Raw genomic sequence first — 21741 nt, forward strand, 5'->3', positions numbered from 1 at the left:
GGAAGTGGGAATTGATATTATGATTAGGGACAACAATTAGGGACAAGGAAAGTAGGGAGCCGCCAACAAGTTTTTAAGGAACTTGTAAACCGTTCACAGATCATTATAAATTTATAAGGCAACCACGAAAAGGGACAACGATAGGCAACAACGATTGAACCGTGAAGGTTACACCCCATTCATAATCCATGAGATTACTAACTCCATATGGTTCGGAACCACGAAAGGAGGATTGGGGATGATGGTACGAAGTGAGTCATGGAGTCACATTCGCCCGTATTGGCCTCTACTCGATTCTTATTATGAAACGTATTCCTGTGATCTCAAAGGCATGCAAATAAAATATTCAATTTACTCCAAACTATTATTATGCTAAATTGGTTGAATATTAATGCAACATATAATTCTAATATATCAGTGATCACTTTATTAAATAACAAGATTAAAGGAACCTAAACCGGTTGTCCAAATTATCTTATTAGGCGTGATATTCAATTACATATTCCCTTTAATATGCAATATGGTGATCAATAAATATAGAACAATAAACATTAATATTGGAAGCAATTCAACAATAATAGCGTTAGTCAAATCAAATAATAATAATAATAATCATGATATTAGCAATATAAAATAATATAAGTAATTAAATTAATTAATTACTCACATTTCGCGCGTTCCTTAAAATTGCTACATCATGAATAAATTGTTGGTAACTTCAATAAAAATAAATCAAATTGAAATAATTAAATTAAATAAAAGTAGAGTTGATTTGGTCCAAACCCTCAGTTAATTATACCTTTCACGCCTTGGTTTTAGTATAGAATTTCGGGTATTATATGGACTCCTTGGAGTGCTTAGGGGAATTATTATGGAAGAATAAGAAAGCTAGAAATTAGGTTAAAGAGGGAGAAGAGAATGATTTTAGGTGTAAGGTGAGAGAGAATGATATTTGGTGGAAAAGAGAGGAAGAGAGAAGGATTTGATGCCCCAAACTGCAGAAAGGGGGGTTCTATTTATAGGGAAAATGAGCAGATGGAACACACGGAACCCTAAAAAGATAAAAATCCTAAAAAAAGGCTACCGCGACACGGCATGTTATACCGTGTCACGGGGAAAATTAGTGTGACGCGGGGAAATTTAGAGTGACGCGGGAAATATTTGACCTACGGGAGTAAAAACGCGTGAAGGGTTTACGCGGAAAAGACACGAGAAGATTCCGTTACACGGCACAGGTACCGTGACACGGCAGTATCTACCGTGTCATGGTATGGGAGACGTGGAATTTACACGGAAACAGCACCGTGACACGGTGGGAAATACCGTGTCACGGCAGCTGGTACCGTGTCACGGCAACAGGTACCGTGCCACGGTGGAATTTGACGCAAAAAAGCTTCAAAAATGGCACCGCGACACGATGCACAGTACCGTGTCACGGTACCAGGCACCGTCAGACGGGAGAAAGCACCGTCAGACGGGGAAAGTTCCCGTGACACGGTGCTTTTGCACTGTGCGCGGTGATTCCAGTTTTTTACCCCTTTTTAAAATCATCATAACTTTTGATCCGTAACTTGGAATAAGGCATATAATATATCATTGGAAATCTTATCAATTATACTTTCCAACCCAATTAGAATCAGTTCAAAATGATTTATACATTTTAAGATATGACCATTTTAGTAGAAGGGTGTCGGTTTTGGGCCGAGTTTAGTGTTTTGCTCATATCTTTTTCGTTATAGCTCGGAATTGGGCTTATGATATATGGTTGGAAAGCTTATTGAAAGGCCTATACAACCAAATAATAATTGGATCAAAATTATATAGCCATGAAATCAGTTCAGCTCGGTTTTGTAATGTGGATATGGAAAGTGGAAAGTGGAAAGTAAGTTATGGTTTAGGGAAATGAGCTAGGAAATGGATTGGTTTATGAAATGTATTGGGTAGAAACATGGATTTAAGCACTCCAAAGATTAAATACTCAACCCGACCAATAACGATGATGAAAGGTGTTCATCATCGGGTTTGGTTTTGGGGAGACATTTTTAGGTGTCTACAGTATCCCACCTTTGTTGCTATCAATTACATTTGTGATATAAGGCTATAATAAATAAAAAGTGTCTGGACATAGTTAGCTATGTCATTCGCATCGTGTGCGTTACACATAGTAGTTATTTAGAAGAATACGCACTAGATATTAACATGGTAACTAACCATAGTCCATAATAGACTAGGCGGACTAGCTAGTGCTCCAAATCTTTGGGCCTTTAGCAATTAGCATACACTAATATTATTGTCAAGCTTCAGTGGTCTCGGTTGTTTACAGAAATCTGTGTCTCAAATAATGTCAGGCCACTGTCCAATTAGCTGGGCTTAATTAGTTATTTTTGTAAATAAATGATGTACACGCTATACGCCATATTTTACCCTCATTTTATAGCTATTTTCGTATGGTTTTTGAGCTCTACGGAGCTACTTCTCGCTAATATTCTCTTCTCTAGTGTGGCTTGGTCTATTTAATTGATTTTATAGGCACATGAAGATTTTTGGATGATTTGGACTTTTTTTGGATAGTCATGAGAGCTTATTTAGATGGAGAGAACTTTACCCGTGTCCGCCCTGGAGGGCAACATTGCATTGGCAGACCGGGCAGACAAAGAAGGAAAGAAGAGAAGTCACAAGAGATGGAAGTATGAAGAGTTAGCTTTCGTCCCCCCGGACCGGGCAGCATTGCCCTGGCAGACCGGGCAGACAAAGAACTGCACAATAGAGGCCATATGAAGAAGCGCAAAAACGAGTTGCTTCGCGCGCCCGATCGGGCAGCATTGCCCGCTCAGCCCGGGCAATGTGTCAAAGACCCCGTTTTCCTTAATTACCCTTTGTAAAACCCGACTAAAACTTACTTAGTTATTATTTTGGCAGCTTTTAAACTCTCATTAGAACCCTAATATTCTCTCTAGATTTAGATTATTTTGCACTTTCAAGTTTTGATCTTTGTTCATCAACAATTGGTACTTTTCTTCATTCAAGTAATTGGAATTCATCTTTATTTCTTCTTTTACTTTTAATTGCTTATTAATCATGTTTTCTCCATTGAATATTATTGTTTTTGCTATCGCTAATATGTGTGAGTAGTTTCTTTATTCCAAGATCTAGCAGAACCCGAATATATGATTAATGCATGATTTAATTCTTTAAATTCTCTAATGATAATTGCAATTGATATGCTTAATTGATTGTGCTCATGCCAATACTAGATTAGGGATAATTAGTATTGTTATTAATCCATTATTTTAATCACAATGGGAGTTCGATTTTGATGGGTTTGAATAAATCAATTAAGGGTTTGAAGTTCATCATGGGAGTAGTTGAATGGATAATTAGAAAGTTAGAGTAATGTGCTTAAGGTCTTTAGTTTACATGATTCCACGGAAGTAGGCTTGATTGTGATTAAGGAAGCCATTGATAACTCGGGAGACACCATTGGTATTATTCAGGGATTATTTTTCCTCATTAATCAATTGAATTATATGTTAGGGGTAGAATGACTATTGCATTATTTGTATTCGTGGTGATGCTTGATCTTGGATGTTTTAGTATTTGATCTATCATATTATTTAGTTTAATCGTTCTTCCTTGTTAATTAGTTACGTTATTAATTCTCACTTATTTGATTTTCTTACTTGCTTAGTAGTTACTTGAGTCTAATTAATTAGTTGAACCATAGTCTCTTGGGATCCGACCCTTACTTGCTCGTCTACATAGTAGTGGTCTTGTTAGGTTATTTTTGTTAGGTACGCGACACACACCTATCAATAAAGTTGACAATAATACCCAATTAAGATTGGGTTGTCATTCCTGTCAAAGTGGTTTATAATTTTCGAATAAAAAATCATGCAACAAACTGGTTGGCTATAGAGGTGGAAACGATCGACTTGTTAGAAATAGGGATGGTGATAAATCATACTCGATTATGGTAATTGAAATTCAAATGTAGAAGCTAGGGCTTGTTCTGATATACTAAAATGAGCTGAGCTGAAATGAACTGAACTGAATATTTTATGAGAGGAAGAAATTAGGAACTGAACTAAACTGAATATTTTATGAGAGGAAGAAATTAGGAATTGAACTTAACTGAATATTTTATGAGAGGAAGAAATTAGGAACTGAAGTGAACTGAACTAAATTGAACTTAAGCTGAAGAGAACAGGCCTAAAGTGTGTAGAAAAATATAACTAAAAAATTAATCGTAATAATAAATTATTAAATATTTAAATATACATAAAGGAGTCTCAACACTTGCGGAATTAACGTAATTTGATTTTTTGTTAATAATACTCCCCATCTTTCTTTAAAAAAAAAAAAAAAAAAAAAAAAAAAAAAAAAAAAAAAAAATTAAATATACATATTAATTTCCGACAAATAAAGTACTTCTGCATTTTCCCTAAAAAAAAAAAAAAAACAAAAAGAGAGAAGAGAGAGAGAGAGAGAGAGAGAGAGAAGTATTACATTTTATTAACTGAATTCAAATGTTATGATTTTCCCCAAAGATTGTTATGAGGTTACATTCATGCATACTAACTTCGGCATGCTTTATTTATTTGCAGAATTTCATCGTTAAGATACACGTATAAAACATGCGGCAAGCCCAACATTACTTCAGGTTGGCCGGACTATGGGCTATTTGTTCAAATTATTACGCATATTCTTAGGTGCACAATCCTGCACCTAGAAATAGGTGTAACAACAGTACAATATGAATATTAACTTTTCGAAAAGCGAACATAGGTATAAAAAATATGAACATTAGCTTTTCAGAAAGTGAACTTAGGCATAAAAATGTGTGATTTTCGATTTCTTATGTGGTGACTTTGTGATTAACTTCGATTGACTAGGTTATACTACCTTCGTTAACATTTAGTTGCAACTTTAGGGTATTATTTGAGAGACATAAAATATTACAAAGTTGCAACTAAATGTTAACGGAGGTAGTTTATGATTTTCTTAATTCTAACAAATTGAATTTTATCTGATTTTGTGCATTTTTTTTAACCAATGAACATAATCATGCAAAATATGAACATATGCATAGGTTCCCTTAGATGTGAACATTAGCTTTTCATAAAGTGAACATAGGCATAAAAAATATGAACTTATGCATTTCAGAAAGTGAACTTAACATTTCAAAATATGAAAGTAAGCATTGGTTTTCTTAAAGTGAATATAAGCATTCAAAAGGTGAACATATACGTAAAAAAATATGAACATAAACATTTAAGAAAGACAACATATGCATAAACAGATTTAATTAATATTTCATGAACAACACTACACATTTACATTATGAATATTTGAAATTATATATGTACATATAAAATATTATTATGAATATAATGCATTTAATTATGAACATAAAAATTTAAAGAAATAAAAAATAATATGATTATGAAACATATGCATATAAGTATTAAATGTTCATTTTTTTTACGTGTTCATTTTTTATTATTAAATGTTCATATTTTTTTCATGTTCATATTTTGTTACTAAATGTTCATATTTGTTTACTAAATATTCATTTTGTAGAGCATAGTGTTGATTTTTTTTACGTTGTTGCACCTATCTAAGGTGCATAAGGGTGCACCTTAGACTAATTGAAATTATTAGACTCAATTTTGTTAGTAATATAAAATAATATTCACGAGAATACAAACTTAAAAAGCATTTACAAAATGCATCTTGCTAATTGGATCCGATCCGAAAATTCTAATAAAAGTATGTCACAATTTTATTTATTTATTTTTTTTTTGAGAGAATGTCACAAATTTGTAGAGCCTAAGGCAATTATAAACAACATTGGTTCAAACCTTTAATCTTATACAAGTTCTTGAAAACATAATTTTACATGATTAATACAAGCCTTGAAAACATAGTTTTATATGATTAATATTAATGGAATTATAAACACAATTTTACATACTGTAATTAAATTTATATTTTAATATACACGATTTTATATTTCGGTTTCAAACCTGGTCAATTCAAAAATCCAAATTAAAAAACAAAAAATGATTTAAAATTCTAAATGGGTTGAATTAGATTAAATTTTGGTTTTAATTCGAATAATGAACGCCTAATATGCAATATTAAAGAATTCATTTATAATTTTCCTAAAAATATTAACCACAAATAGAGAGAACTCTAAAAATAATTAAATCCTAATAAAGTGACTATTTTAATTGCTAAATTTTCCTACTCTAGTTGCTACATTTTCCTGTTTGGATATTAGCAACTAAAAAAATGGAGGAAGTGATAATAATTGAACCGAAATAGATCGAGGGAACCATCCACGCATTTAACTCCCAAAGCATATGCTGCAAATTGTAAAACATCTGTCTACAAATTTTTGACGACAACACACTAAGCAATTAGCATAGATGGCGATGATCCAACATATACGTGTACTCCTCGATTTCACTTGCTTATTTTTTTTTTTCTGTTGTGTGTTCTTTTCTTTTTTTTTTTTTTTTTTTTTTTTTTTTTGAAACGTCATATGTACTTCTAATTTGTTGTCTAAAAGGAAAAAGCTAATTAAACTTAAATAATGGATATATGTATCTACTAAACTACAACTATACTCACTCTGTTCCTTAATTTTTAGGAAAATTTGTTAGAAAGGTACTTATACGTTCACTTTTTTGCGAAGAATGACCTTATATGTTTAAAGTAGTGAAAAAGGTACTTATAAGTCACTTTTGTTGTGTGGAGGGACCTTGACATCGGTATATGACCATTGACTTTACTTTTCCGGTGTTGAACATCACGCACGTGGCACATAATGTTTTAAAAAGGCCCTTTTGTTCATTTTTTTCCCCACGTTTTCACATTCTCTCTCTTTCTCCCTAAATTTTCTCTCAACATTCCTTCTCTTTCCCCAAAATTATGGGAAAAATAGAAGGAAAAGACATTTTTTAAACATCACGTGCATGTCACATGATGGTCAATGCCGAAAAAGTGAAGTCAACGGTCATATTCTTATGTCAGGTTCCTCCTCACAACAAAAGTAACTTATAAGAACCTTTTTCACCACTTTGAACATATAAGGTCCTTTTTCACAAAAAAGTAAACATATAATTACCTTTTAGACAAATATTCCTATTTTTTATGCCATTTGACTTTTCACGGTCTTCATGACGCGTCTTCAAACGTATATATCTCCATTTCGATACGCGTAAAAGTTATAAAAATTTAATATTGTTAAACTATACAATGAGACGATTCTATCAAGATGTCACATTATATTATCACTTATAGATTAACGAGAATTCATAATCAAAGTTTAAAAGTTTGACCCATAATTTTTCAATAGGGCAAACAATTAAGAACGGAGGGGTAGTAAAAATACAAATTTTACTACGTATATAAATTGTTTTCATCAAAAGAAGTGTTATTTTTTATATAACAATAATCATATCTGTATTCCTTTTTTTTACAAAAATAAATGATAAAAAAAACAATAATAACCGTATTCAAAGAAAATAATTGAAATAATTACTTGGTAATAAAGATGGTTGACCAGCTATAGAATAAGTGAAGATATGCTATCACATGAAGTGCACATGCAGTGAGCACTTCTGCATTTTCGCGTTTATATGCACATATGATTGATTATTAAATTCCTACAAGTATATTATCTAGATCATATTTGATTATTGCAAGAAAAAGTTCTTAGACTCTATTCTCTACAATTGTTTTGAACTTGCTTGAATTAATTACAATTCATCACAATCGAATTTTATTGAGATTTAAACCTAAAAAATTGTCTTCTTTAATTTATACGAAGTATTTATTTTTTCTATTTGTCAAAGCAGAACATTGTTTCTGAAACGCAAAATTCCCTTCAGCTGATTTACAAAAATGTTTTCTTATATTTTTCTTCTACGATTACTGATATATTCTTTTATCAAGCTAGTATTTGTTGATTACATACTTTTCTATGATTAGGCCGTTTTCACATCTTTATTTTTGAAGTTACAAATCATTCAACTAATTTTGCGATTTTGATGTATAAAACCGTTATCATTGTTAGCGGTTATTTGTTGAACCAGAATAAAAATAAAAAAATAATTATTTTTTTTTAAAAAAACTAAAAATTAACGAAACTTTTCCTAACCCTATGTGGACAGTATGGTGGGAATAAGTTTTTAAACCGATGCAAATCATAAATTAATTTATATTTAAGCAATTTTTCTAGAAATCATTTAACTTATTTATAATAAACATAAATTAATTTTACAATTGAAATTAATTTTATTGATTATCTGTTATGCTTTTTCTTTAACGTTACTGCTTTTACTAAATTTAAATTATTTTTCATAGAGTAGAAATTAGTTTTACTTCGGAGTATGTTTAAAGGTGAGGAAAATAGGGCCTTAAAATTCATATAAAATGAAGTAGTCAATGGAAAATGGGCACCCTCTTTTTTTTCCCTTATCCTCTTAGGTAGAAGAGAGAAAGTTATTTAGGTACAATGGTATTATTATATAATTTTATATGAACCATGTATTAGGGGTAAGAAATAATAAAAATTTTATTATAAAAGGAATAAAACTAACAAAATTAGGATTATATGTATATATATAGTTAAAGATGAAATTTACTAATTTACTAGTACAGAATACTTTTTATCTTGGTTATGTAGAAATAATCTCATTGACTGAACTCAGCTGAACTGAGCTGAACTGAACTGAACTCAGCTGAACTGAACTGAACTGAACTCAGCTAAACTAAACTGAACTGAACTGAACTGAACTGAACTGAACTGAAATGAATATTTTATAAGAGAAGGAAATTAGGAGCTGAATTGAACTGAACTGAATTGAGCTGAACTGAACTGAACTGAACTCAGTTGAACCGAACTGAACTGAATTTCAACGTAAGAGAACATGCCCTAAATTAGATTTTGACAAAATTATCACATTTCAATCATCAAAACCGTTAGTTGACACACTTTTCATTTGACATAATATCAAACCTAACGTGACGAACAAGCTAAGAAAGGTCGCATGTTCAAATCTCTCATTAAATCTCCTTTCAAATTAAAAGTGGAAACTTTAGTGTTAAATATAAGGAGACTTATGCTAAAGTTTCAACCATGCATCAAATTTATTTATTATTTATTTATTTATTTTATTATTTTTTTTATGTGAATTGGTTGTTTGACAAATTTTTTTTTTGATTATATGGGTACAAGTTTACAACTAATCTTTATGAGCTAAAACTGATTGAATTTTTACTTATACGGAGTATCAAATTAATTACACAATGAGTTTTTATATTATATGAATCAAAGTATAAAGGAATTTGACTTGATAGATTATATTTTTTAATTATTCAATAATTATGATAATTCCATTGACAATGTTTTTGCATTATTAAATAATGATCAGTTGACTATTTCATGATAATCATATTAATGATACGAGTATTATGCTTAATTATTGGATAACAAGCTTTTGCTCTCAAATGACATACTTAGGGCCTGTTCACATTTACAAAATTGAGCTGAACTGAACTGAACTGAACTGATTGGAGCTGAACTGAACTGATTGGAACTGAACTGAACTGAATTGAGCTTAAATGAATATTTTATGTGAGAGGGAAATTAAGAGCTGAACTGAACTGAACTGAACTGAACTGATTGGAACTGAACTGATTAGAGCTGAACTGAACTGAACTGAACTGAAATTAAGTAAATGTGAACAGGCCCTTAATCAACAAAACATGTTATGCTGGTGATCCTCAACACTTCAACAGATAATCAATTATGACCATGAATTGAATATGGTCTCCTGTTGCATGTTTATAGTCAAAGACATACGTACTATTATTTGTTTATTGTTTTGGTAGACACTCTAGACAGTCAAAGACATTATAATATAATTAAATATGATTATCTATGACACAAATGAATATTTATAATTTGGTGGCTGTTTTAAATCCAAGTATTGAGAAAATTGAAATATGACTTTCAGTAGCATTGACCTGTTAATGATCTAGGTTGTAAGTTTGTAACGAGCGAGTTGAGCTTCGATTTTCCGATCACTTGCTTTCTATTAAGTTTTAAATAAATATGGATTCAAATGAATCATAAGTGCGTAATAAATTACAGACTTACAGTTGATCCTGATACACTCAAGTTATTTGATGTTAGAGATAATGAAATAAATACTGATTAGGAAACAATATGTTAAGGCTTTGTTCACTCCCCCTTAAAAAGATAATGAAAAAATAATTTTAATTCAGTAAAAGTAAGTTCATTCCTGCAAAAATAATTTCAGTTCAGTAAAAATTAGTAAGATTAAATTAAAGAAGAATTAGTCCCTATTTACTTCACCTTATTTTTGCTGAACTGAAATTATTTTTACCGAACTAAAATTATTTTTGTTGAACTTAAATTATTTTTACTGAATAAAAAATATTTTTGCTAAACTAAAATTGTTTTAACTGATTTTCTATTATTTATCTTCTTTAATTTTACTGAATTGAAATTATTTTTATTGAACTGAATTTTTTTTCTTGAACTGAACTTATTTTGTTGAACTGAACTTTATTTTACTGAACTGAAATTATTTTTACTAAATATTAATTTTTTAAAGGTGAAGTGAAAAGGGTTTTATATTAAAGAATTATAAAAATAATTTCATTTCAGCAAACACTAATTTTGTTCACTTATAATAAATTCTTTTAGTAAATATTATTTAAGTTTTGCAAAGTGAACATGACCTAACTCAAATTTATTTTTTTAATACTTGATAAGTAATTATTTCACATACAATACTATTGATGAATTGATTAATAAAAATCGTGAATGCGTGATGAATAAATGAGCACTATTGATTGATTATTGTCATTTATCAACATGTACGTATAATTGTATATGCTCTTGTTAATGAGAGAACGAATTAGTCGATAAGATATGCATAGTCTTAGATTAGAGAATACTTCAGTTATTAAAATTATAAGTAAGACTAAAGCATAAGGTACATATTGTTTAAGCTTATGGTTGGCATTTAGACAAGACTATTCAATCCGATCACTAAAACTCTACTAGGTATTTAATGTATTCCAGCGGATATTGTGATGTCTAGTAAAGTCGAGAATTAATTATCATCTACGTACGACCAAGGAAGATATTCTTAATGCATGTTATTACGTAGTACTCGTAACATGCATGTATTTTGCATGCAATGTATAGAGTCGTTAATCAATCATTTATCATTAATTCATTAGTTATATTCCTGTCATTTCAAAATATAAGTAACCACCATGTTATGATTAGAATTGAAGTTAGACCACAAATTTATTTACATAAAACAAACACTATTCTTAAGGATATAATTATTCTCACATACATAGCACATGAGTTAGATGTATGTGTGTTGAATCTAGTTAGATGTTCTTAATACCCGACACTCACACAACATTAATTGGTAGATTAAGGGCTTTTTCGGTTCACGTTTTTTTCACTTAATTCAAGTGTAATAAGTTCATATCGATAATCCCTCAAAAAAAAAGTTCATATCGATAAGATCAGTTAGGTTTAGATAAGTTCAGTTCAGGAAAAATAAGTTTTGATAAGGGTTAATTATACATTACAACTAATTAAAATAAGTTTTCATGTACAAGGTCTAAAGAAAAAAATCGGGTGAATAGAAACAAACCCTAACAATTAACAAATGTTTATTTATTAATTGACATAGCATCCAATTTAATTGGAATGACGAGCAAATAAAATCTATCAGATATACGTCCAAAAGAGAAACTAAATGACATTAATTAGCGCCTTATGGAAAAACATGTCTCCGCATTCCACGCACGAAAAATTACAAAAAAAAAAAAAAAAAAAAAAAAAGTAACATTCAACCGCATACGACAAATTAAAGATTTTTTAAAGATTTTGGAAAATAACAATGTATTATTGTCGCCATCTGCTAAAGTTGCCATTACATTTTCTCATCTTCATCAACTAATAGATTGTTACATGTCGTTAGAGCCCTCTTAAACCTGCGGATTGGTTAAGAGGCAAAATAAACATTAATTCAGAAACATCCAATATAATAATGTACTTGGAAATATAAATGAATAAAATGAATCAACATACAACAAAATGATAAACCTTTTGGTGCTCAAATGCTTAATCAATATTCCACAGTGCATGTGTGACCTAATTGTATAATATACAAGTTGATAATTGTATTTGTTGCAATCCACATAATTAAGACATTGTTAATTAAGAGTTTGACCACATAATTATTGTAACATGATAAAATCATCAATAACTATATACTAAAAGACACACCAGCCATGACACATGTCATCTTCTGGTGTGTCCATAGTATATTTTTTTTTAAAAAAATAAAATAAAAATTTATTTAAAGAAACAAATAATATGACAAAGATACAATAATGAAAAAGATATGAATATATATTCCCACCATCAATTATCTCACAAAATTTAGGAAACAATAATAATCACCAAGAAAATATTCACTAAATATACCATGATTATCCTAACATATATATAGTGATATATAATTATGCAATTTTTCCCTTAAAAAAATCTTTGATTTAACAAAAATAAGGAAAATTTAATTTTAAATTTGCAGACTTAAGAAGGATACCCTTTAATAAAAGACTTAACAAAGATTAAAATAATAATAATAATAATAATAATAATAATAATCTGTACTATATACTAAAGTAATCACCGGAGGGACACTTGGCATGATTTTGTGAAAAATTTTCCCTCCAAAAATGCTCTATTTTTTTTATTTTAAATTCTTTAAAAAAATTAAAATTCTTTTAAAAAATAGACATTAATAAATTCAATTATATATATATATATATATAAGTGTTACAAAAGTCATTTAATTTTTATTAACTCTAATTCAATTAATTATTACAGTATTATTAATAAATCATACTTTAATAAATCCGTGCATTGCACGGGGCCAAAAACTAGTTATAATCTATATAACTGGCGAATTGAATATACATGTCTAACCTTAAGGTTGTGTGTGTTCAGTTCACAAGATCGATTTTTAATTATTTGAACTTAATCAAATCTACATAAACTTATCTGAATTTATTATAACTTAATTAAGCTTACATTACATTTGAACTTTTATAGAGCTTACTTGAACATATTTTAGTTCTAAATTAATCATCTATTAATCCTAATTATTAGAATTAATATGAACTAACTTTATCTAAATGTAGTTAACGTTCTTCTTGGTCAACAATCATGTTTTTTTTTTTTTAAGAAAACAATCATATATAAGAAATAAAAGATTGTTAAAAGTGAATAAACATGTAGTCCACTTTAATTTCAAATATGATTAATTATGATTTACAAGACCCATAATTTAATTAAAAACAAAATACTACGTACTTTGTTTCACAATTCAAACAAGATAACCAAAATTTGAACTCAATAGTTTTTGAAATTATTGTAATTTCACTAGCTAAAGTATATTATTCCTATTTATTTATAAATTTATTTATTTGGGGTATGAAAATGTGACTTGGCAAAAGCTTTTTGCTCACACAATTCAGCCTAGAGGATTAGCAGCACCAAGTTATAAAAAAAAAAAAAAAAAAAAAAAAAAGAAAACAGAAAAAACAACTTTTGAAATGGATCAACTATTAGGCTATGTTCTATTCACATGATCTAATTTGATTTGAGTTGTTCTTATCTGATTTTCATATTTGACTATTGACCTATTTCATACATTAAGGCTTTGTTCTTCAGAGTTGTTCTGGTCTATTCTGTCCTGCTCTGCTCTAGTGAAATAAGCTCTGCTCTGCTCTGTAGTGTGTGGAAGTCCTATGCTCTGCTGATCTGCCCAGAAGCTCAAAAGAACAGGGCCTAATTCGTACTATAAGTCTACAAATAGTTATTAATTGAGATATCTATAGATTCGTAAGAATATGTACTTCCCAAAATATGAAACTTTCATAATTTTTTAAATTACAAAATTAAAGATATTCAATGATAAATAAACAAAAATGAATAAAATAATATATATCTGATGTAATTTGATATGGAATTATCTTATCTGATCATTTTCTGAATTAAGTTGAGCTAAACATAGCCTTACTCTTTACCCACCTCACCCTCTTCTTTTGGTCCATCAAGTCCTTCAATAATATTTTATTTTCAATATTTCTCAATAATAAGCAAAGTAGAAGTTCACAATTTTTTTTGGCTTTGAGAATCATTAGCATCCTTTGTTGATATTAGAAAAGAACGACTTCAATGGTAAATATTAAGGATTTTCTTGCAATAATAATAATATGTAGATCTACAATCTACAATAATAATATGTAGATCTACAAGATCTACAATCTACACTAATATGTGGATTTGCTTGCAGCTTCAATGGTATCACATCCTCGCCCTTACTTTTTATATTTTTGCAACACAATCCTATGAGATATAGTGTTTGAAATATATGTACAAAGAATATATTGTTAACTATATATGAAAGTAATCCTTTAAATAAGAAATTAATAACTTTATATGACAGATTTAGGCAAATGTTCATAACAAGGTTATCAGGATCGGGATCCTATTTTTGATTGGTGAGAGGAGTAGAATCGAACCGGTAAAATCAGATTGCAGAAACGTAAGATTTTACAAAATTGATAAAAGACTAATAATAAGGTTGCTAGATAATAAGATAACAGTTTTAAGCCATAAAAATGATAAAATTTATAGTCTTAGTAGTTGGATAGTAATTTTCTTAGCTAAGAGAAAAATTTAATTACTTTAGGCTCATTTTAATAAGTAAAAAGTAAAATCGTACGATCCTGACCGTACCGATCCTACTCAATTCTGGCCGATCCTGCACGATTCTGTATGATCTTGACCGATCATGTACAATCCAATAATAATTTAAGTGAAAAATATGATCGTCCGATCCCACCCGATCATGTACGATCCTAACCGATATGATCCTGTGCGATCCTGATCGATCCTGCTTATTCTGCGATTCCGCATCTGATCCAAATCTACGATCCGGATCGCGATTTTGACAACAATGGTTCATAAAATATAATCACAATATATTATAGTTTGGAATTTGGATACATAATAGAAAATCCCTCCAAATATCTAGGATTTTCTTATGTTAGTTCCTTGTAATTTTAACTAGTAGGAATAATTAAGCTTCCATGACTGATTTTTAATCAATATTCTGTACTTTGTAAGAAAAATCAATAACTCCAAATAAAAACTAAGACACTGAATCGGTGTAATGATCCATTTTAGTCGATAAAAATGTTCAAATTAAACTTAAATTAAATCAAGTGAAGTAATTAAACTGAACAATAATGTCTTTACTGAATTTAAGGGCATGTTCTGTTCACCTTATATTACTTATTTCAGGTCTAATAAATTTAATTAAGTTAAATAAACATATAATTAGGTTAATTTTCCCATCAATAAACATATAATTAGCATATACTTAGGGAGTATTTGGTTCATTAAACTGTTATGGATTAATATAAAATCTAATGCTAGAGAAAAGTATGGATTACAACTTCATTCGATCCCAATTCATTCCAAATGATCCAAATAAACGATCCCTTAGTGTAAACATAGGGCATGTTCTCATTGACAAAAATGAATTAAACTGAAGTGAACTGAACTCAACTTATTGATTAGTGATTTTTAACAACGGATTAATGATCTTTTATTATTTATTATTATGTGTATATACAAATATAAATATTAAAATATTTAAGAAAAATATACTATATAATTAAAATATATATGAAAAATATATCAAAAACATGGAACCCCAAAACATTTCAAAAACATATACTATATAATTAAAAAATTAAATATTAAAATGACAAAAAAAACACAAAACACTTTTTAAAAAATTCTCAAAATGAAAAAAATTAAACTAAAAAAAAAACACAAAGAGTTGGGCCGGTCTTATTTAAAAACTAACTTGATCCTATTTTTACTCCTAGCTCGTCAAATAATGAAATATGGTATAATAGTCATTAAGTGAAATATGGTATAACCGCATAATAGTCATTATTATTATTATTATTATTATTATTATTATTATTGTCGAAAATAAGCTTAAAAATATGAAATTTGGCTTTATATCATTAGCAATATTTTTAGACATAAACTGAACTGAATTGAATTGAACTTTTTAGAGCTGAACTAAACTGAAATTAATCTGATGAGAACATGCTCATACCCATCACTTTTTGACACAACTTGATCCAAAATATCACATAGGAAATCTTCTATTTTAGGTAATATATATCAGTGGTAAAAGCACTATAAAAATATTTAATGTGGTCAAACCTCCCACTGATCTCATTCACACTTAACCAAAAACAGTTTCCTCAAATTCACAGCTTCGCACTATCATCATGATTTACATGCCAGATCACAATGTAAAAATATCACGTGGGATTTGATGAAAAAAGTAATTAAATTACTAAAAATAAATTCATCAGACATGAAATATTTATAATTGAATAATTTTAGAAAGAAAAAATAATAGACAATGTAAAGTATAGTAAGTTGGTGATTTATTAAATATTACTCTTGTCACACTTTTTTCCCCTATAAATAGGCTCAAGTTAAGGTTCTTAGAATCAACACAAAACACTCATATTGAGTCCTAAATAATATAGAGAGAGAAAATATGTGTCTTACTGAGGGAAAGCAGAAAACTAAGACTACTACTGCTAATAATCATACTAATGGCAATGGTAACGGTGTTCTTAAGAGTAATGGTAATTGCAATGGTAACGATGTTGTCATTAGCCTTGATCGGTTAGTTTCTTTGTTCATTTGTTCGTTTTTTTTTTTTTTTTTTTTTTTTTTTTTTTTTTTTTTTTTTTTTGAGTTACGGTAACATCACTTGACAATTTCTTGTCAATAATATACGCACACTAATACTGCAATACCATATATCTATGTTATTCAAAATGAGTTTCTCAAAAAAAAAAAAAAAAAAAATTGTTATTCAAAATGAGAAATTTTAAGTAATTTGGTATGATTTTACCATGCATACATGCATATATCAAAAATATTTATGTATGTTCAATTAGATTATAAATACTACATGTATCCACACGCTCATATATAGAGGTTTTTTTTTTTTCCTTCTTTCTGGGGGAGTAGAAGAGTAGTGGGTGTCAAAGAGAATTTGTTCTTCATTATTCCAAAATTTTTAAATGAGCAAAAGTTATCAAGAGAGCTGAACAAAGCACCTTGAATTCATCATCCAATTTCAAAATTGAGGTTACTTCTTTTATCAACCACTTCAATACTAATTTTATGTAATTATTTAAAATTTCTCTTGTTATAAAAATTATATGGAGGTACCTTTTTTTAACCAAAATAAATTATTGTAATATCAAACATATTTTCTTTACATTTATAACGTAAAAGTATTACTTAATATAACTCCGTGTCATTTTAATTATTTGAGCTAATCTTATCTTATCTTATACGGAGTATTAATTTATTTTAATTATAAATTAAACTTGGATAATCCTTATTACTAACCCATTTTATCAAGGATTCATTTTTAGGGACATGCTTATCATCCTCTCCAAATTAATTTGGACCCCATTCTGGTAACATGCATTGGATGAAAATTAATCTGTAGAGATTCTACAAGAAAATTAGTTCAATGCATGCATGAAAGGAAAATTACAACAAAAATTGAACTATTTACAGAAATAATCTCCATCAAATGAAATTGTTTTTTTTTTTTTTTTTTTGAACGGACCATCAAATGAAAATTAAATCATTTTCTTTCTATAGATCGAAATATTATCTCTTTTCTTTTCTTTATCTGTTTTTATTCTAAAATGCATGCATTGTTTAGCCATCCTCAATTCCTCATATGCGTAATCTATGCACTTCCATCCATTTTATAACTATACGTCCTAAAATATTAACAATACTTACACCAAAAAGAAAAAAATAAATATTAAATATTTATATACTCCATTTGTTTCTTAAACTTTTGGACCGTTTCTTAGAATTTTTTTCGTTTTTTTTTTATTTTTTATTATTATTCTTTTTCTTACAGAAATTCTATTACATACTTTACCTAATTAACTTGACCCATTTTGTTAATCTAGTTTTCTTATATTACTATATCACACGTGAAAATAATTTATTTTTTTGGTTACTCACCAAATATGTTTTACTCATTTAATTTTTGTTTTAAAATACAGAGGTGATCCAAAGATCTACTACACATTTTGGAAGAACGTGGATGATAAGTGCAAAGTGACCATTAAGGCGTCGGACCTTATGAGTTACTTTGCTGATTTCGATGAGGGTGGCGTCTTCTATCAGCTGCCGGAGTTTAGTGAAGCCGTGCACCAGGTGCACCGCGTGGTGGGGAATGCTGTGAGCGAAGGCCGGTACATCATTGGAGGAACAGGATCATCTCAATTGTTCTCCGTGTCCCTTCGTGCCCTAGCATCCACGGTGAACGTAACTCCAAATAATAACATGAAGAAGAAAAGGCCAATTCCCGTTGTTTGTGCCGAGCCCTATTACTCGGTAACTATTTTTTTTTACCCCTTTTATTATTTTGGCATGGTAAAAGCGAATAGACAACACTTATTCTAGGTGTATAAAATAATTTACGACAATTATCATGATTTTAAGTTTTTAACCCTTAATATGAGGACTCGAACATGCAATCCGTGTGTTTTGAGGTGGGAATTCTACCACTTGGCTCTTAATTAATAACCCAACTAAATTAGTTAATCAAACTTTTTACATATACACTGCAATAATTCTTAGAATCGCATGAAATTAATTAGCTTGATCTGTCAAATAATAGTGAAGTGATTACCATGTTTAATTAATTATATGGTAGCGAGAATATAGGTTGTGTCAAATGCTAATTACCGAATTGTGTGGTTTATTTTACGTGTTACAAGCCGTGTCTGTTGCTGCTACATTTGCTTACTTAATTCTAAACATTTGCATGCAACATGTTTCAATTTCTTCTAACTTAATTTAATTTTGGCATCCATAAAAATAAGAAAAAGAACAAACATGTAGCCCAACGACTTTCTATGATTGATTCTTAATTAATTTTCTAATTATTCTATATTATAAAAAATACAAGTTACAATCATTATTATAAATTATTTTTCACTCTGCAATTATATATAGATAGTGTTATTTGATTTGATCTCATCATTCTTTATTTATTATTTTTAACAAAAGACCAAGAGTTAAAAATGTAAATGGGGAATAAATTATCTTGCACCTTTATTCTTTTACACCATCTTTTCGCTAAATTTGTTAATTATATATCAATAATTATATATATAAAAAAATAATAATAAGGAAAAAGCTGTCAAATGTTAAGAATTAAGTAATGTTAACATGTTAAGTGCTTCAAAAAGCAATCTATACTTCGATGGGTCCTATAAAAAATATTATTACAATAATGCAACTATATATATATAGGCAATATAGCTCATTTTATTACATATATACTCAATTGTGGAAGCCACGCATTTACTGTGTTAATATAATGTTTACATTGTACTGTGTCAAATAATGTAGAATGGACCGACAATATATAGTACGATTATTTAATAATTCTGTCTATACGAAAAGTGGAAACATTTATGCTTGAAATTATATATTGAAAATTGAAAGATCAAATAAAGCTAAGAGAATATTGTTAATTATGAAAGTTTACTTTAAATTAACACATGCAAAATTAGATGCATGCTCTCCATATGAACAACCATGAGCACATGATCATGTGTATAATTAGATGAAGCATTGATGATGATCATGTTGAATTGGCCGGTCGAACAACCCACTTTATTTCATGTTATTGTAATTTATGATTTTTGCCATTTTGATAACAAGAAAATAAAGGCAATTGTAAATCATTTTCGCCCAATAATAGAGAAATAATCAATTAGTATATTGAACTAACATTGTTTAAATTGATGCAAGTGACAATAAACGTAAAGTTTTAAAGCTTTGTTTGTGATTTTTATTGAACTAAACGGCTAATAGTTAATATTTTTTAATTATTGATCAAGACTAATTGTTCTTTTGAGCTAGGTCGGAATGAACTAAGCTGAACACTACTGAAACAACCTAAACTGATAATATGTACATGCATGTTAATTGATTAGCACGCCCTTATTATAATATGTACATGCATGTTAATTGGCTTAATCCTAGGGTATAAGATAAGGTCATACACTACTAAAATGAAATCTGATTACAATTTTCTCCTTTTCTCTTGCTTGGCAGTGCTATGAGGAAGCATTAGAGGAAGAGAAATCGGAGATATACAAATGGAAGGGAGATGCTAACATCTTCGACGAGGAAGGCCCCTACATTGAAGTGGTGACAACTCCAAACAACCCGGATGGTAGGCTTCGTGAGCCGGTGGTGAAGAAGGAAGGTGGGATGGTGATATGTGACCTTGCTTACTACTGGCCACAGTATACACCCATCACCGCTCCTGCTGATTATGATGTTATGTTGTTCACCTTATCTAAGGCCACTGGCCATGCTGGTTCTCGCGTTGGGTAAGCATCTAGATTCATCTCAACTTTTATCAACTCTAAACTTTCATCAGAGTATGCTACTATATGCATATAGTATTTGTCATGAAGCCTTAAAAACTCAAAATTATATGTGGGATATTAGCTAAAATTGTGATTGTGGTTTATATTGAAGGTGGGCGATTGTGAAGGACAAAGAGATTGCATTAAGGATGATAAAACTAATGTCATTGGTCACCATTGGAACTTGCCATGAAGGGCAACTTCGAGCAGCAAAGATACTTGAGTTTGTTGCTAACAGCTATGAGCAAGCCAATGGTAAGCTTTCCAATGGTAAGCCTGAGGTGATGGAACAACCATTAGAGAAGTTTTTTGAGTTCAGCCACCGAATGTTGGCTGACCGATGGACAAGACTGAGAGCTGCCATCAAACGTTGCGGTGCCTTCAACTTGCCAGAGTACTCCCCACAGTACTGCAAGTTCATGAACAAGACCTCTCATCCCAATCCAGGTATACTATATGATACAAGCATATGTCATATGTACTCTGCTTCAAAGGTATTTGCTATTTGTTTGCCTGATACTTATCATTAACTCGCGTCTTCTGCTTGATTGCAGCATATGCTTGGATGGAGTTGAAAACAGGTGAAGATGCCGAAAAGCTGATGAATGAGCTAAAGATCAGAACAAGGGCAGGGCCGAAGTTTGGAGTCTCCTCAAAGTACATAAGGGTTAGCATGCTAGAGAGTGATGACACCTTCAACCAGTTCCTGGAGAGGCTCTCTACTCTTGAGTAGACAACTAGCTAGACAAGATAGCAGCAGTATTTCCAGTAGAAATAAAGGCAAACTTAAGAATAAAGAGTGGCTAGAGGCTCTAGTAGGTATGTTTTCGCGTATTTCCCCTAGTACAGGAAGCGTTTGCAATGACTACAATCTTGTCAAAGCCATTTAAATAGAAAGATGCACTCTTGATAATGTATAAGGAAAAATATGTTGGAATACAAGATCAAAGGTGCGGTGCATATCTTTAGTGGCGGTAAAAAAATGTAGTCATTGTGAAATAGTCGTAGAAATATGATCATCCTGCAATATATAGCGGTGATGTTTGGTTTTAGCATGGCGGTTGAGTATGA

At 29.9% G+C, this 21741-nt stretch overlaps 1 protein-coding gene across 1 annotated transcript; it reads left to right on the forward strand.

The window, feature by feature from the left end:
• Window positions 1-16733: 16733 nt before the first annotated feature.
• On the forward strand, window positions 16734-21403 carry LOC145600113 (tryptophan aminotransferase-related protein 1-like). The gene is made up of 5 exons (XM_081655998.1): window positions 16734-16864; window positions 18283-18616; window positions 20351-20631; window positions 20783-21117; window positions 21225-21403. Exons 1-5 carry the CDS (start codon window positions 16734-16736, stop codon window positions 21401-21403), a joined length of 1260 nt encoding a protein of 419 aa, XP_081512124.1.
• Window positions 21404-21741: the final 338 nt, after the last annotated feature.

This window comes from Chenopodium album, chromosome 21 (genome assembly GCF_948465745.1).
Source record: "Chenopodium album chromosome 21, dcCheAlbu1.1, whole genome shotgun sequence".
Taxonomy (NCBI): domain Eukaryota; kingdom Viridiplantae; phylum Streptophyta; class Magnoliopsida; order Caryophyllales; family Amaranthaceae; genus Chenopodium; species Chenopodium album.

What these genes read in the sequence shown, in the direction of transcription:
- LOC145600113 (XM_081655998.1), top strand. Translation starts at nt 16,734, where the DNA reads ATGTGTCTTACTGAGGGAAAGCAGAAAACTAAGACTACTACTGCTAAT. An exon ending in GTTGTCATTAGCCTTGATCG is followed by an intron (nt 16,865 to 18,282) that starts GTTAGTTTCTTT and finishes TTTAAAATACAG; the next exon opens with AGGTGATCCAAAGATCTACT. An exon ending in GTGCCGAGCCCTATTACTCG is followed by an intron (nt 18,617 to 20,350) that starts GTAACTATTTTT and finishes CTTGCTTGGCAG; the next exon opens with TGCTATGAGGAAGCATTAGA.